Raw genomic sequence first — 15,760 nt, 5'->3', positions numbered from 1 at the left:
TGCTCAACAATGGATTCATTTACATTTATGAGAAGAAGTGATCAGACACCAGAGGTTAGTTTCTCCAGCCCCTCCTCTGGAAGAAGGCAAAGGGCCCTTTGGAGAGGAGCTACAAATATTAACATCGGAAGAAGAAAAGAATCCTAGAAGATCTAATTAGTAATCATTTTGAGCTGCAGAAATCTGACTGGGACCAAACATGTCTGATTTAAATTTATGGGACAAAATGTAAAAAGATTTGACAGGTATCCTGTTTGCAGGTTTCTCTCCGGGCACTCCGGCTTCCTGCCACAGTCTGAAATCTCCACTGAAATGATCCAGTAGGCCAGGGGTCACCAACTCCAGTCCTCAAGGGTTACCATCCTGCAACTTTTAGATTCACCTCTGCTCCAAAATGTCTGAATTTCCTCACCAGTATTCATTCCTCTCTGAAATAGGCTGGAAATGAGCAGTTTATTTGATCCAGGTGTGTTAGAGCAGAGACACATCTAAAGGTTGCAGGACGGTGGTGACCAAGGCAAGGGAAGGCAAGGCAATGGCAAAGGCAAGGCAAAGGCAAAGCAAAGGGCAAGGCAAAGGCAAAGCAAAGGGCAAGGCAAAGGCAAAGCAAGGCAAAGGCAAAGGCAAAGCAAAGGGCAAGGCAAAGGGCAAGGCAAGGCAAGGGCACAGGCAAAGGGCAAGGAAAAGGCAAAGCAAAGGGCAAGGCAAAGGCAAAGCAAGGCAAAGGGCAAGGCAAAGCAAAGGGCAATGCAAGGCAAAGAGCAACGCAAGGCAAAGCAAAGGGCAACGCAAGGCAAGGCAAAGGGCAAGGCAAGGCAAAGCAAAGGGCAAGGCAAGGCAAGGGCAAGGGCAAAGGGCAAGGCAAAGGCAAAGCAAAGGCAAGGCAAAGGTAAGGCAAGGCAAGGCAAAGGCAAAGCAAAGGGCAAGGCAAAGGCAAAGCAAAGGGCAAGGCAAAGGGCAAGGCAAAGCAAAGGGCAAGGCAACGGCAAAGGCAAAGCAAAGGGCAAGGCAAAGGCAAAGCAAGGCAAAGGCAGGCGCCCTGTGCTCAGCTTATAAATCCAAAATACGCACAATAGAACTATGTTGAGGACAGATAGATATGACAAAAATCACGACTGGGCAAATATTTGGAACATTAAAAAAAACAATAGTAATAAAATAGATGTCAAATATACTCACGCAATGCCAATTTAGAGCAGCATGACAACCTAAGATTTGGTCTTTATTTTTTATGTGTGTTATTGTGTTTTATGTCTTTGTGGACCATGAGTCTCAGGCCAGTGCAGAGACCACTAAAGGGGCAGGTGCTCAAAAAAAAAAAAAAAGGGCCCATCCAACCATATAGGACAGAATATTAAAGCCTCTCAGCTTTCAAAGTTTAATAAACAATGATAAATTACAAAATTGTGACATGTGCAATCAAAGCTTACGAACATCTCTATATAGAGCATAACACTATGCATATGTAGATATTTTATTAGTAAAACCTTTCTGCATTTTGTTATAGGAAAGTATTGCAATATTCAAACCCGCAATTTAGCAAGATATGTAAATCAGAGCTGGACCACCAGACATATTTTGTCTTTACAGAATTACACTATTAAAAATATAAACAAGGGCACAATGCAACCTTTTAGTGACTGTAATCTATAAAAAGAGCTGCCTGTTTGCTGCAGTGGAGATGAAGACGGTCCATTCAGGAAAGCAGAGCTGCATCAAACTTTAACGTGGAGCTGCAGAAAAAAAAAAAAAAAGCAAATATTTAATTGTTAATGCATGTCACCATGAGAAAAGCCTACTGAGTTTTGCTTAAAAAACTTTTTTAAAAACTTTTTTTTTGCAAAACAAACTTATTTGCGCTTGTCAGAAATATTTTCTTAATATTCTAAGTTTTTGTTTGACTCAAAGTTTTGCTTGTGATTCTCACATGAGTCGTGGGCAGGAACCAAACTCACAACAAAAGATTTCTGATGTGTGCAAATAAAAGTTTATGTTTGGCAAATTAACGTTTTATGTTCATAAGACAAAAATTAGTTATTTAATTAAAAAGTTTTTTAAACAAAACAATTTGTTTTTTTAAAAAGAAATCATTACAATTCCAAAACTTTTGATTACAATTTTATTTTACTTAACTGCGGTTAGTTTTTTTCCCCCATTGAATAATTGGGAAACAAATTTAACTTCAGACTCTGTGAACCAGACCCTAAACTTACTTAAAGTCTGGATTGAGTTTTTTCCCCTTCATTAATGTCAATTTTATTACATTCATTATATCTATCATGGTAATTAAGGGTGAGTTATTTTTAATTCTAAATGAATATCCTTGTTGGACTTTTATTTAAGTGCTATTTTCCTTCAACATACATTTACCTAAGGCTAGAATAAATTAAATGTACATTATGCAGCAAAGGAAATTAGAAGATCGGACATATATCCATTATGGAGATGATCGGTTTTGGACGGGCGATGTGCCCTTATTGCATAAGCGATAATGAAGAATGACTGATATCATTAAAGATAACCGGGGAGAAGCTTTTTTGTTATCTTGCTTTGCTAGCAAAGTTGTTAGCTAGCAGCTAGCTAATAGCACAACCACAACAGCCTAATGTCTGCATGATAAAAATACTGAATCGATAGATAAGAACAGTTTTTCCTCACCTGTCTTCCGTCTCCTCCCGCTCAGTAGTTCTTCAGAGAAAGGCAGACGCAGAGGCCTGTCAGTGTCTGTTGTATTTCATTACCTCTCTGCTTAAACCGCGACTCCGAGCTGAAGCAGAAACGATACTTCAACGTTTTCCGTCATCTGACAAGCAGCAAGTTACTCCACTTTATTCACAAAAAACGTTTTTTTATAATTCACCAAAAACTGTTTTATAATCTGTAACGTTCGCTACGTTGAGCTCCAGTTAGCCGCCTTATCTCAGTGCGAGAGAGGCAACTGCGTCATGCGTCACAGGCAAAAGGTCAAAGGTAACAAGGTGGCCGGCTTATTATGTTATACAAAAAAATATAATAATAATAATAATAATTTTAATACATGTTATGTGCCACAAGAGGGCTTAGAAAATAATACAAAAAAAAAAATAATAAAAATACAATAAACATTGACCAAAAGGGCACTTGGGGGCAAGGACCAAAAAGGGCAGGTGCTCAAGCACCCCCAGCTCCCCCCTCTGCACGTGCCTGCTCCTGAGGGATCTCCTCCCACACCTGGACTAAAGCATCCGCCAACTCCTGGACAGTCTGTGGTGCAACGTGACGTTGGTGGTTGGAGCGAGACATGATGTCCCAGATGTGCTCAATCGGATTCAGGCCGGGGGAACGGGCGGGCCAGTCCATAGCTTCAATGCCTTCATCTTGCAGGAACTGCTGACACACTCCAGCCACATGAGGTCTAGCATTGTCCTGCATTAGGAGGAACCCAGTGCCAGCCGCATCAGCATATGGTCTCACAAGGGGTCTGAGGATCTCATCTCGGTACCTAATGGCAGTCAGGCTACCTCTGGTGAGCACATGGAGGGCTGTGCGGCCCTCCAAAGAAATGCCACCCCACACCATTACTGACCCACTGCCAAACCGGTCATGCTGAAGGATGTTGCAGGCAGCAGACCGCTCTCCACGGCGTCTCCAGACTCTGTCACATCTGTCACATGTGCTCAGTGTGAACCTGCTTTCATCTGTGAAGAGCACAATGCGCCAGTGGCGAATTTGCCAATCCTGGTGTTCTCTGGCAAATGCCAAGCGTCCTGCATGGTGTTGGGCTGTGAGCACAACCCCCATCTGTGGACGTCGAGCCCTCATACCATCCTCATGGAGTCGGTTTCTAACCGTTTGTGCAGACACATGCACATTTGTGGCCTGCTGGAGGTCCTTTTGCAGGGCTCTGGCAGTGCTCCTCCTGTTCCTTGCACAAAGGCGGAGGTAGCGGTCCTGCTGCTGGGTTGTTGCCCTCCTACGGCCTCCTCCACGTCTCCTGGTGTACTGGCCTGTCTACTGGTAGCGCCTCCAGCCTCTGGACACTACGCTGACAGACACAGCAAACCTTCTTGCCACAGCTCGCATTGATGTGCCATCCTGGATAAACTGCACTACCTGAGCCACTTGTGTGGGTTGTAGAGTCCGTCTCATGCTACCACGAGTGTGAAAGCACCACCAACATTCAAAACTGACCAAAACATCAGCCAGACAGCATAGGTACTGAGAAGTGGTCTGTGGTCCCCACCTGCAGAACCACTCCTTTATTGAGTGTGTCTTGCTAATTGCCAATAATTTCCATCTGTTGTCTATTCCATTTGCACAACAGCAGGGGAAATTGATTGTCAATCAGTGTTGCTTCCTAAGTGGACAGTTTGATTTCACAGAAGTTTGATTTACTTGGAGTTATATTGTGTTGTTTAAGTGTTCCCTTTATTTTTTTGAGCAGTGTATATGATAGGAGACTTCTTCCAGATGCTCTCAAGACAAGAGGGACACAAATTCTGAAGCTGCAGATCCAGTTTAGCAACTGCCAGTACAGCTCAGTCAAGGATAGTCCCAAAACTGTCTGCAAAAGGAGGACATGGCTGCCCTTCCTAAGGTCTCTCTGGGTTTTATTTAAAGGTATCAGCATAAAGGGGTTTGCAAGCCACACTTTTCATATTTTTTTGTAAAACCATTTATTGTGTGTATGTTTCCAGCCCAATAATGTATAATTTGTTGACATGTCACAAAATAACAATGAAATACACAGAGGTTTGTAGTTGTAACAAGGTAAAATGTGAAAACTATCTAGAGATTTGAATATCTTTGCAAAGCAGTGTTCATAAACTCATGATGAAGAGATGTATCAGATGAAGGGGCTTTACAAATTTTGGTCAAAATAATAATTCATCCATGACTAATGGTTGTGTCATTAATTTGGAGTCATTTATTTGATCATATTTGCAACTTGTATTTTTATGTGACTAAGTAAAGTTTCCTGACAAGCTATGGGAATATCAGTCTGCGGCTGGCATCAGCACCGAGGCTGTTGAGATGTCAGGATGTTGCTGCTGATGATCCGGATCCGCCCAGCTCGGCGTCACGGCACCGACAAGATGGCCGAGATTACGGGTCGAAAGTGAGGGAGGAAACAAAAACATCTGTGAGCTGCCCCCCCTGTTGAAGACGCCAGGTTTCAAGCGGTGCTGAGGACTTGTCGGGGCGGAGATATAGGCTGGGTGCACCCCGGACTCCGGCTCTTGTTCTTGCCGGATGCAGACACAGTGCGCTCCGCGGCGGCGCGCGCAAGGACCGTTTATCGGGTCTTCTGGGAGCTAACCTGCTAACCATGTTTGCTATCTGACAGCATCGTTACTGAGACATTGTGCAATTACAAAGTGACACTTGGGCTCGTTCCAATATAAATAGCGGTTGCTTCTAAATAAGTTATCGGACATAAGGTTAGTTACAGCAGCTCAACTTTCTAAAGCGACAAATTTGATTTAACGCTTAGCTAACAGGTTAGCCTGCTAACATTGCGGATTTCTTGTTTGCAGCTAGCATCTGCGTTAGCAGACGTCAGTTCGTGGGCTCAGCTGTTTTTGGAGTCTTTGGGCTGTTCTGTGACTGTAAGGGGACTTAAGTGAGTGTTGAGGACGGTGGTGTCACAGTTTAACAGCAGCGAAAACTGTTCTCTTCAAATCTGGATAGCCAGGAGTCCTACAGGATTAATAGCGTTGAAAGCATCACAGCCGGGGCGATCTAAGCCCCCGCGTTACAGGACGAGGAGCAAACCCAGTCGCCTTCATCATGGCCCATTCTCCCGTTCAGGGTAACCTGCCGGGGATGCAGGTAAGAAGTGTTTTTAATGGGCTCGTTTTACTTTATGCAGGGGAGGGCATTAGAACATACTGTACACAGAGTCCCTGTCGAGGGTTAATAATGCTGTGCACCTAAACAGCTTAGTGAGATGAGGTGTTTAAGGACCTTAGCATGGCTCGGAAATTCTCACGACACCTCAGGATTTAAAATTCTAAAAATGCCACGCCATGTAATTGAAACCCCGAGAAATGTTGCACAGTGCAACATCTCTGGGGGACTTCAGGGGTTGCCAAGGCTCATCAGGGGCTGCCAAGTCCAGTCCTGAATATTATTGATGTTCCGCTGATCCAGCACACCTTGATAAAATAGTTTATTAGTAGGTTCTGTAGAACCTGATGACATGCCGAGGAAGTGATCCAGCCATTTCTAAAACCTGTGTTGGAGCAGTGGCTCGTCTAAAACATGTAGGATGCTAGTTTTTGTATACATTAACATTTGAATTCCTCTTTTACTATAACACGATTCAGAGGAACAAACTGTCTAAAGACAATTAAACCAGAATAAAGGATACAACTGAGTGTCATTTAATCTCAGTAGGGATGTAGCTGTTCAGTTAAGACTTAATAGTTTTTTTTTTTGTTTTTTCAGAAATTGGTGAGCAAACAGCATCAGACAGGTAGAAGGAAAGTTCTTAAGTTTAAAGCAGGATTGGGTTACATATTAAACCCTCAGAGCTGCTGAATTTATCATCTTTAAATAGAGTTCAGGATAACACTCAACCTACCTAAACACGGCCAATCACCTAAACCAGGTGTTCTCATATTCAGTCATCGAGCTCTGGTGTCCTGCAACTTTTAAATGCATCTCTGCTTCACACACCTGAGTCAAACAACGAGGCCATTAGCTGGAAAACTTGACTATTTACTGAGGAGGTAATTAAGCTATGTGGTTCAGGTGTGTTGGAACAGGGACGCATGCAAACCCCTGGTTTTAAATTGACAGTGCTGAACATAAATGCCTTTCTTAATGCTTTTTGTGGAAAATGTGTATTTTCTTTTCAGCAGCTTTTGATGTCTTTTCATAACAACGAGGGTGTCTCTTTTCAAAAGTCTTCTGCCTTTAAAGTGGATGTAATGAGCATTTCTCTGGCCAAAAGAGGTCATAAAAGGAAGTTGTTTTTTGTCAGCGCCTACTCTAGTGTTTTCCACATAACAGCCTCTGGAGAGTTAAGTCATTTTAGTTCACTTCCTGTGGTACGCAAGTTGTTTTCTCCCCATTTCACTCTATGATATGAATGCCACAGAGAAATAGCCTATAGAACATTGTGGAAAATTCATTTCCTGGTTCGGTTTTTCCGTTGAATGTCATGTTTGAAGTCCATGATGGCTGTTTTATAGGTTAAGTTGTAGCCTTCAGCTGATTAGTGAATCTTTATACTGTCATCAACATACTAAAGGTCTATCTAGGGATTAAACATAAAATGATAAATTTAGCAGTTGGTTTTAATTTTATTACTTTTATTTTGAACCTGCACGTTATCCAGTCATTACTCTTCCCCTTTTTACCTCTCCTGTCTCTTTCTCTCTCTTTACATAAACCAAGTGTTGCAATGAGTGAAAGAATGCCACCCTGCCAGCGTTTCTGACTTACTCCCAACCTTTCTTTCATTCTGTTTATTATGATTTTTTATTTAAATCCACCTTCCCTCTCCCTTCCCCTTGCTTCTTCCCGTCAATGACCAGAATGTCCGAGTGGACCCCGAGGAGCTGTTTACCAAGTTGGAGCGCATCGGAAAGGGTTCCTTTGGCGAGGTATTCAAAGGCATCGACAATCGCACGCAGAAGGTGGTGGCCATTAAGATCATAGACTTGGAGGAAGCAGAAGATGAGATTGAAGACATCCAACAGGAGATCACTGTGCTGAGCCAATGCGACAGTCCATTTGTTACCAAGTATTACGGTTCTTACCTGAAGGTAGCCGCCTAATTACAAATTCACAACATCCTCCAGTAACTGTTTGCATTTTGCTACATCGTAGCCACGTACTTTCATGTAGTTTAACTGAATTTTATGCGTTAACTAAACACAAAATGGTGCGTAGTAGTGAAAGGAAAGAGTATGTGGGCTGTCTCATGAAATCCAATGTAGTACATTAACGTTTATGATTGTAATCATTACAAAGTGTGTAAAAAAACAAAAAAAGGTAAACAAGTGGTTTTCCAAAGCACTGGACATAAAGCGCACTTTTGTTTTAGCTGGCATAGCAGCATCTTAAATGAGCTGGTGGAATGAGATTTTCTTCCCTAACCCACTTCTTCCTTGTGAATAATCCCAAATTAAAAAAAGGATTAGCCTCAGATGATTTGAAACACCCACCTGACTACCAGACTCTTAATAGGGTCATCACAACTTATTCAAGTTTTCACCGGCTTGTAGGAAGTTCTCTGTCAAGCGTCTGGATTTGGGAGCCTGTGCGTTTTCTGCTCGCATGCAGCCAAGCAGTAAAGAGCTTCTGTTCTTTTTCTGTCTCCATCAACACAGGACACAAAGCTATGGATCATCATGGAGTATTTGGGTGGGGGCTCTGCCCTAGATTTGGTAAGTGATTTTTCTGTTCACACAGAAAACGTCTGCTTTGCTTGTCCTTATGTCTTGTTTCTTTTTACTGAACTTCAACTAAACTCAGATGGCAGGTTGGTGACAGAGGTTTGTGCTTCAAAGACATTAGGAAGTTGTTACAGATGGGGCTGCATGTCATAACCTAAAAAAAATAAATAAATAAAAAGGGGTCTAAAGTATTGCAGCTTTAAGTTCCTAGCAAACCTAGATCTCAAATATTAGGTAGTCTATGCAGCTTGGAGGGAACAACATTTCAACATTTGTATCTCAACTATCAATTTCTAGCCAGAATTGAGAGTATCGTGCCCCTAGTGTTTATGTCTTTGTCGCAGGAGGCTATATCCATTGCAAAGCTAGATACTGATCTGAATGAAAGTGACTAGCTTGCATTAGTCAAAGAGGACTTTGAACAGTCCAGATCTTTTCTCTTTGGGTTGTACCTACACATGTCAATGACTTTGTTCTCAACTTGAATTTCTTTAGATCAGGGCATGGTGTTGCTTATTGGGATTTTATGTTTGGCCTACTTCATGTTGCCTGACATCTTCTACTTAAGTAGTTTCTTAACTATACATGTCTGTTAATCTAACTCTAGTTTGGCTAATGAAATGGAACAAAAGAAATAAATCACAGTTGAGTTAGGATTTAAAAACTGAATATTTATCATATTTATGTTATGGAATGGTTAAATAGAAATATCATTTAAAAGCTAAATTTTGTATTTAAAATTACTCTGGTAATCTTTGTCTTTTTTACATTGTTTGATCACCTGAAACATTTAGTTGTGACAAAAAAAACACAAAAGCGGTGAAATCTGCAAGTATGCAGTAACTTTTTATGCCCACTACTATTAATGCATTCCACCAAATCCAAGCTAGCTTAAAATTTTATCTACACATATTGCCACTGTTTAGTGAAACGAGTACAGTTCCCGATGGCCATGTGTCTCTGTTTGTTTTCCTGTCACAGATGGAGCCCGGCGCATTAGATGAGACTCAGATTGCCACAATCCTCAGAGAGATCCTAAAGGGTCTGGAGTACTTGCACTCAGAGAAGAAGATCCACAGAGATATTAAAGGTAGCTGACTAAATGGCTTCAGAGAGTGCACACACGCGAATATCATATTGCGCATTAATGTTATAGACATCCACTTAAGCCTTCATTCATTATACAGTCTGCGTTTCACCTGAGAATTCCGTTTGAAATCGATGGAGACGGACAGCTTTGTAAAGACCAAGAGTTTTTCCACCGTTAACGCTCTCCGTTTGTCCACAGCTGCCAATGTGCTGCTGTCCGAGCAAGGAGAGGTGAAGCTGGCCGACTTCGGAGTGGCGGGCCAGCTCACAGACACTCAGATCAAACGGAACACCTTTGTCGGGACGCCCTTCTGGATGGCCCCGGAGGTGATCAAACAGTCCGCGTATGACTCTAAGGTGAGTTCAAACAGAGCAAGCCTTTGGCACCTGGAAAGAGTTGCTCACTGCTTTGAGTTGGTTTTAAGGCTGCAGCTAACAATTATTTTAGTAATCAATTATTCTATTGATTAAAAGGATTTAAAAAAATTGGCACTTTCTGCAAATTTTTCAACTTACAACTAAAGTTTTAGTTCAGGGTAGCATATTTGCAAAGGTTTTATTTTTTAATCTTTGTACAGTTTAGACTTAATTATTGCTCTGAGTATGTTGTTGTTTCAGCAAATTAACGATTAATTGCGATAAATTTCATTAATTGTTTTGGCCCTTGTTGGTTTGTGACAATACTAAATAAATCCATTGAAAACAGAAGGCATCAAGGGGTTTGCATTCTTGTTCAAGACACTGTATCGTTTCAAAGCACTGCTGTTGTTCCTATTTCTCCCGCGCGTTCCAGGCCGACATCTGGTCACTTGGAATCACGGCTATCGAGCTGGCAAAAGGCGAGCCGCCTCACTCAGACCTCCATCCCATGAAGGTGTTATTCCTCATTCCAAAGAACAACCCGCCCACACTCGAGGGCAACTACTGCAAACCTCTCAAGGAGTTTGTCGAGGCCTGCCTCAACAAAGAGCCCAGTTTTGTATGTAGTCTAGCATAATTCTGCATAATTTCTGTATGTTTTGGCTCATTTCTCCAGACTGCATTGCCTCACTTTCTTTTTTGCTCTTTCTGTAGAGGCCGACTGCCAAAGAACTGCTGAAGCATAAATTGATCGTCCGCCATGCGAAGAAGACGTCGTACTTGACAGAGCTGGTGGACAAATACAAGAGGTGGAAGTCTGAACAGTCCAGAACTACAGAGTCCAGTTCAGACGAGTCGGACTCGTAAGTGTGCTGCCATTTCAGCAGGAAATAAAGTTCATCCTTCATCTTTAGTTTGAGAGCTGATCAGACTCTTTGCTTGTACTGATAATTCTTTTGAAATGTTGGTCCGATCAGAGAACAGGACGGCCAGGCGTCAGGCGGGAATGACTTTGGCAGTGATGATTGGATCTTCACCATCCGAGAAAAGGACCCCAAGAAACTACAGAACGGAGAGGGACAGTCGGGGGGGACGGACCAGGTCAGCCAATGCTTTTGTAAAAAGTTGTTTTTATAATGCTCACAATAAGAAGCATTACTGGTTTTTAATTTCTTTATTTCTTTCCTCAGACAAAAGACATTCCAAGGAGGCCTTATTCACAGAGCCTGACCACGGTCATTTCTCCTGCATTAGCCGAGGTGAGGATCCTACCCTCAATGCTCTCTGAAAAAGTCTATTATGTAATTTAATGAAATGTAATGGTTTGTTTTTTTTGCAAAATGAGACTATGAAATTAGGTTGATTTCTATTTAAATGGGCGTACTTAGACTTTTCATTCTACACAAGCAAAGACATTTATTGGCTCTTACTGGTTCTGGTTAAGTTAACATTCGCAGCCATTTTGTTCGACTCTGTACTTTTTTCTTCACAGCGGATTGTTGCTTACAGGCAATTTTTGGTAAGCTTCATAGTGTCACACTGGGACATTACATACGTCACGAACAAATGTTAGCGATTGGGTAACATTTAAAACCTCATCAGAGTCCACGCCTCCAGGAAGCAGTCGTTTCTCAACAGCAGAGTCCAGACACTCTGGATGAAGCAAAACATAGAGCAATGTCCGGCTGTGGAATATTACATTTTAATGTGACTTTTATGATTCAAGGGGCAGGAAGGACTGCTGGCCCTCGAGCATGTTCACGATATTAAATCTGTCTCTACGTGAGACACTTCTCTAGAGATGGAAAAACAAGCAGTGGTGATTCTTTGGAGCACTTTAGGAGACTTTAATATCTAGGAGGAAAACATACAGTTCCTTCCTCGTTATAAGGTCACACAATGTGAGTTTAAACAGGTATGGACACTTTTACAAAGCGTTTGAACTGGTTGGGTCATGCTTCCTCTCTGACCCCCATCTCAGCTAAAGGCGCGGCAGGAGCAGGTGAACGGGAACCCGCTAGTCCTGGACGAGCTGAGAGCGGCCATCCTGCTGGCCGAAGAGGCCTACCCCGGCATCTCCGATTCCCTGGTGGCTCACATGGTGCAGAGGCTCCAGAGGTAACCGCTCTACTCATGTTCATACAGAATGCGGCTGAACATCTGCTCCGTTGTTGACCTTTTGTTTTACTTTTACAGCTTCTCCACAAGCAGAAGATCTTCCTCCTCCCCCTAGAGGTCGGCTCTCTACCCCAAACCTGCTCTCCCAGGTCCCCACATCCCATCAACACCCTAGCCAGGTCAGAGGGTTAAACGTTGAGGGTCAAGTCATTCAATACCAGCTGGCTGCATTTGACCTCCATGTGAGGGGCGCTAACTTAGCCTGTTATTTAAAAGAAAAAAGAAAAAAAACAAAAAAGACTGAACTCCAAAGTGGAGAACAGAGACACTTTGCAGAGCTTCTTTTATCCATTAACGAGAGAAGATGTTTGGAAGCTACGATGGTGCAGCGGGGGAAAAAGAAAAAAAAGACTCAAAAGTGAGAGCGACCAGCTGCAAAAAAAATCAGCAATAGCCAAGTCTGTCCCTGGGCTTTTGCACATGTGACACTCCTCATGCCTCACACAGAGTCTCTGCATGGATTTTGCTGGATGAGGAGCTGAAAGTCTCCCTTCAGACCCTCCCCGTTCTCTAAATGCAGGCGTCATATCCCCAGAAACTACGAGAGCATGCTCGATGAACCTCCAGGGATGTTATCCAAGTTTAAAAGCTGTGTGTGTGTTTGTGTGTGCGTGCGCATGTGTGTGTGTGTGTGTGTTCGGTTTCGTTTGTGAAACTCCCTGTTTAGGCAAATTGCAGCATTCTTAAAGAAACCTCAGGTAAAGTGCTTTAAGTGGACTTTGTCCTCCGAGGCAGGAGGGGGCGCCATGCTGTACATGATTACAAGTTATCATTGCGGAAAATAAATCACTGTGTACAAAATGGTCGACGCGCATTTTGTAGATACTGATTAAAGACAACGTAGGTATTTAAAACATCTCAAAGGTTACTACGACAGAAAATGCCTTGCCTTTTTCAGCGTTCTAGCATTCGTCGCAGATTTAGTTGGTTTCATTTTACACATATGTGACAATTGTCTTTTTTTTGTTTTTTGTTCTTTTTCAAGTGACTGAGTTTCGGTGTTTCATTTCAACATCCTACAGAATCATTAAGTTAACTTTGTGTAGAAGAAGCAGACAATAAAACCTCTATCTGTATTCATGTTTAGGGAACTGAAAGACTTTAGGACTAGAATAAAAGGTAGTGGACTGTTACAAGGGAGGAACCACATTAAACTGATATCAGTTGAAGTATTTTCTTTTTCTTCAGTTTAGCAGTATTGAGAAAGTAAAGTGGAAATGAGGAAAAACTGGCAAAGAAAAGTAGGCAAGGGCCGGAATTGGTTATGGTTGCCTTTAGTATTTGAACAAAAAAATTCCAAACAAATGGAAAAGAAAGTTATTCCTAGAGGGTTTTCTAGTTGAAAACAAAATGATATAAATAAGCTAGTTGACTAGCAGTGCAGGAACTCTGTGCTCCACAGACAACACCAGACACTCTCTTAACTTTCATTAAAAGGACTTTTTACACCTTAGAACCAAAATTTTAGCGGTTTAGAAATCAACTTCCAGTACCGGCCCGTGTCTGACCACAAGAGCTCAAGCGCATCATTTATTCTGGCCAAAATCAAGACTAGCTGCACAGTTCAACGCCATCCTAGTCCATCTTCACCTCTTGCTATAGAAGTGCCATGTCCTCTCTGACGCTTTCACTAGTAGTATGATTTGCACCTTTGTTTTTTTTGTTTTTTTCTAATTTTCAGATCCGTTTTGTGCACTTTGAAAGTGTTGAGTATTTAAAGACTCCTGTAAGAGGAAGTAAAAAAAACAAACAAAACCAGTTGCTAATAGCCATGTTTTACTATATATATGTTTACTTAAGAGTTCCAGAATTTACTACTGTGCTATTGCAGCAATAATGTTGAGGAGTCGCATCAAGATGCACTTGTCAAAACAGGGATTGAGAAAAATTAAGAAATGTCCGATATTTTTATAACAGCAAAGAGTTAAGTATGGAAATATGGAATGCTTTATGGATATGGGCATCTGCCTCTGGCAAAAAAAAATATCTATACCTTTCAGAAAAAACAACATATGCTACAGAAATAACAACAAAATGTGTACATTTGATTTCCTTTATTATAGCTGATGATTTATAGTACTGTATATAATCTTTGCTTGTGTCATTTGAAAATTCCCAAGTTAAATGTAAGCTTTTAAAGTGACATGAGAAATAAAGATCTAATGCTAACGGAGAACTTTGGTCTCTTTGCTGTGCATGTATAAAAGAGTGAATTCTTTTACATATGCACAAATAATGAAGCATATTCACACACTTATTCATTTTGTTTCATCACCACAAACGACCTTTTAGTTTGGGGGACTTTTATCATAAACGCAAAGCAGCACATAAGATTTTGACTTTATTAGCATGATGTGTGTGCACATTGTTATTCTTTTTTTTTTTAACAAAAACAATCTAAAAAGTGTGGATTTGTATTTATCCACACAGCCACCACCAACTTAGTAACATAAATATACTTTGACAAGAACTATTTTATTGTTCTATTGTACTTTTTAGGCGTCATTGTTCTTTTGGAAGATGAACTAATCAAGTCTTTAGCCTGTAGCTGGGTTTCCATTGACCATAAAAATTACGCAAATTAGAATTACAGAAATAAATCTGCTTAATGGAAACACGCCAATTTTGTAAAAATTCCCCCACATTTATTAAGTTTTTTTGTGCTAGGATGAGGTGATTTTGCAGTTATATCGAAATTAGCGTATTTCACAAAACTGTAATGGAAACGTGGTAATTGCAATATTGTGTGTGGGGGGGGTTATGTTGGTGGAATACTGACAAAGTTTTGTGCATATCTGTAATGGAAACGCAGCTAGAGACGGCGTTTCATTCAGGATTGTCCTGTATTTGGCTCACTTTATATTTCCATCAATTCTAACCAGCTTTACTCTTCCTGGTTAACAGCATCACTGCGGCATGAAGATGCCACTACCATATTTTATTGGCATGGATGGTCTGCTAAGGGTGATGCGTATGCAGTGTTTGTTTTCCTTCGTGTCCAGCAAGTGCAGTTTTATCTCTCACCTGCCTGGAGCAGAACTTCCCATCCCAGCGGGAGACAACGTTGGATGAAACTGAAGCAATAACAACCAGCAACTCAAAATACTGCACCAAGGGGAAACATAAAATTAACACCTACATTTTGTAGCCTAATATTCAGCTAAGTATACAAATGCAGTATACAGGGTTACCTGAAGTACAGTAAGTGCCTCCAAAAGCTCCACCTGGCGTTTATTTGGCGTCACTACACGTTTAATAAATGCCAGCAGATATTTTATAGGCGCCACCTGGCGTTCAAAAAGTACAACGCCACCATGGATTTATTAGACACCTGTTCTTGATTAGAAACTCCCAAGTATTATCTTATTGAACAGCTCTCATTCAATCAAGTCGGACCTTCCTAAGAACTCACTGACCCTCATTACACACACACACATTTCCTGTGGATCCATAGTTAAATGTGAGTTGTTTATATTTAGAGCTCCACCAGATTTGCCAAATGTTTCAAAGGACACAAGAGGACGGAGCTACTATAAACAATCATGAGTTGCCATATTTCATCCAGCATTGAATTTTTAGACTTCTGTAAGTTGATATCTGTATCTTTAAATCTTCATAAACCCTCTGTTGCTTATTGTTGAGTTTTGTTGGTGTATGGCGTCATTGACGAGCCAGGGTTTGTCCATGTTGTTGCTGTTTGCAGACAGTGTTGAACAGAAATTCATTGAACATCAATCACTTCATGG

The 15,760-nt window shown here is 41.4% G+C and overlaps 1 protein-coding gene across 2 annotated transcripts; it reads left to right on the top strand.

Annotated features, from left to right (window-relative positions):
• Positions 1-5,001: 5,001 nt before the first annotated feature.
• stk24b (serine/threonine kinase 24b (STE20 homolog, yeast)) lies at positions 5,002-14,190 on the top strand. 2 transcript variants are annotated; one of them, XM_017310673.2, is made up of 12 exons: positions 5,002-5,420; positions 5,517-5,811; positions 7,524-7,754; positions 8,322-8,378; positions 9,369-9,477; positions 9,676-9,833; positions 10,270-10,455; positions 10,551-10,699; positions 10,814-10,937; positions 11,027-11,095; positions 11,818-11,954; positions 12,033-14,190. In XM_017310673.2, exons 2-12 carry the CDS (start codon positions 5,770-5,772, stop codon positions 12,067-12,069), a joined length of 1,299 nt encoding a protein of 432 aa, XP_017166162.1. In that variant the 5' UTR covers positions 5,002-5,420; positions 5,517-5,769; the 3' UTR covers positions 12,070-14,190. The 2 variants fall into 2 exon arrangements, with proteins under 2 accessions (XP_017166162.1, XP_008423204.1); XM_008424982.3 differs by having other exon boundaries at positions 5,002-5,811.
• The last annotated feature ends 1,570 nt before the right edge of the window (positions 14,191-15,760 follow it).

The sequence above is a fragment of the Poecilia reticulata genome, chromosome 2 (genome assembly GCF_904066995.2).
Source record: "Poecilia reticulata chromosome 2, P_reticulata-male-v2, whole genome shotgun sequence".
In the NCBI taxonomy this organism is placed as follows: Eukaryota; Metazoa; Chordata; class Actinopteri; order Cyprinodontiformes; family Poeciliidae; genus Poecilia; species Poecilia reticulata.
Note: the sequence above shows the minus strand (reverse complement) of the source record. Positions and strands in the feature narration are given on the sequence as shown.

Bases quoted from the DNA above. Each gene is read 5' to 3' on its own strand.
- stk24b (XM_017310673.2), top strand. From the start codon at position 5,770: ATGGCCCATTCTCCCGTTCAGGGTAACCTGCCGGGGATGCAG. The intron at 9,834-10,269 runs GTGAGTTCAAAC...CGCGCGTTCCAG, and splicing joins AGTCCGCGTATGACTCTAAG to GCCGACATCTGGTCACTTGG. The intron at 11,096-11,817 runs GTGAGGATCCTA...CCCCCATCTCAG, and splicing joins TTTCTCCTGCATTAGCCGAG to CTAAAGGCGCGGCAGGAGCA.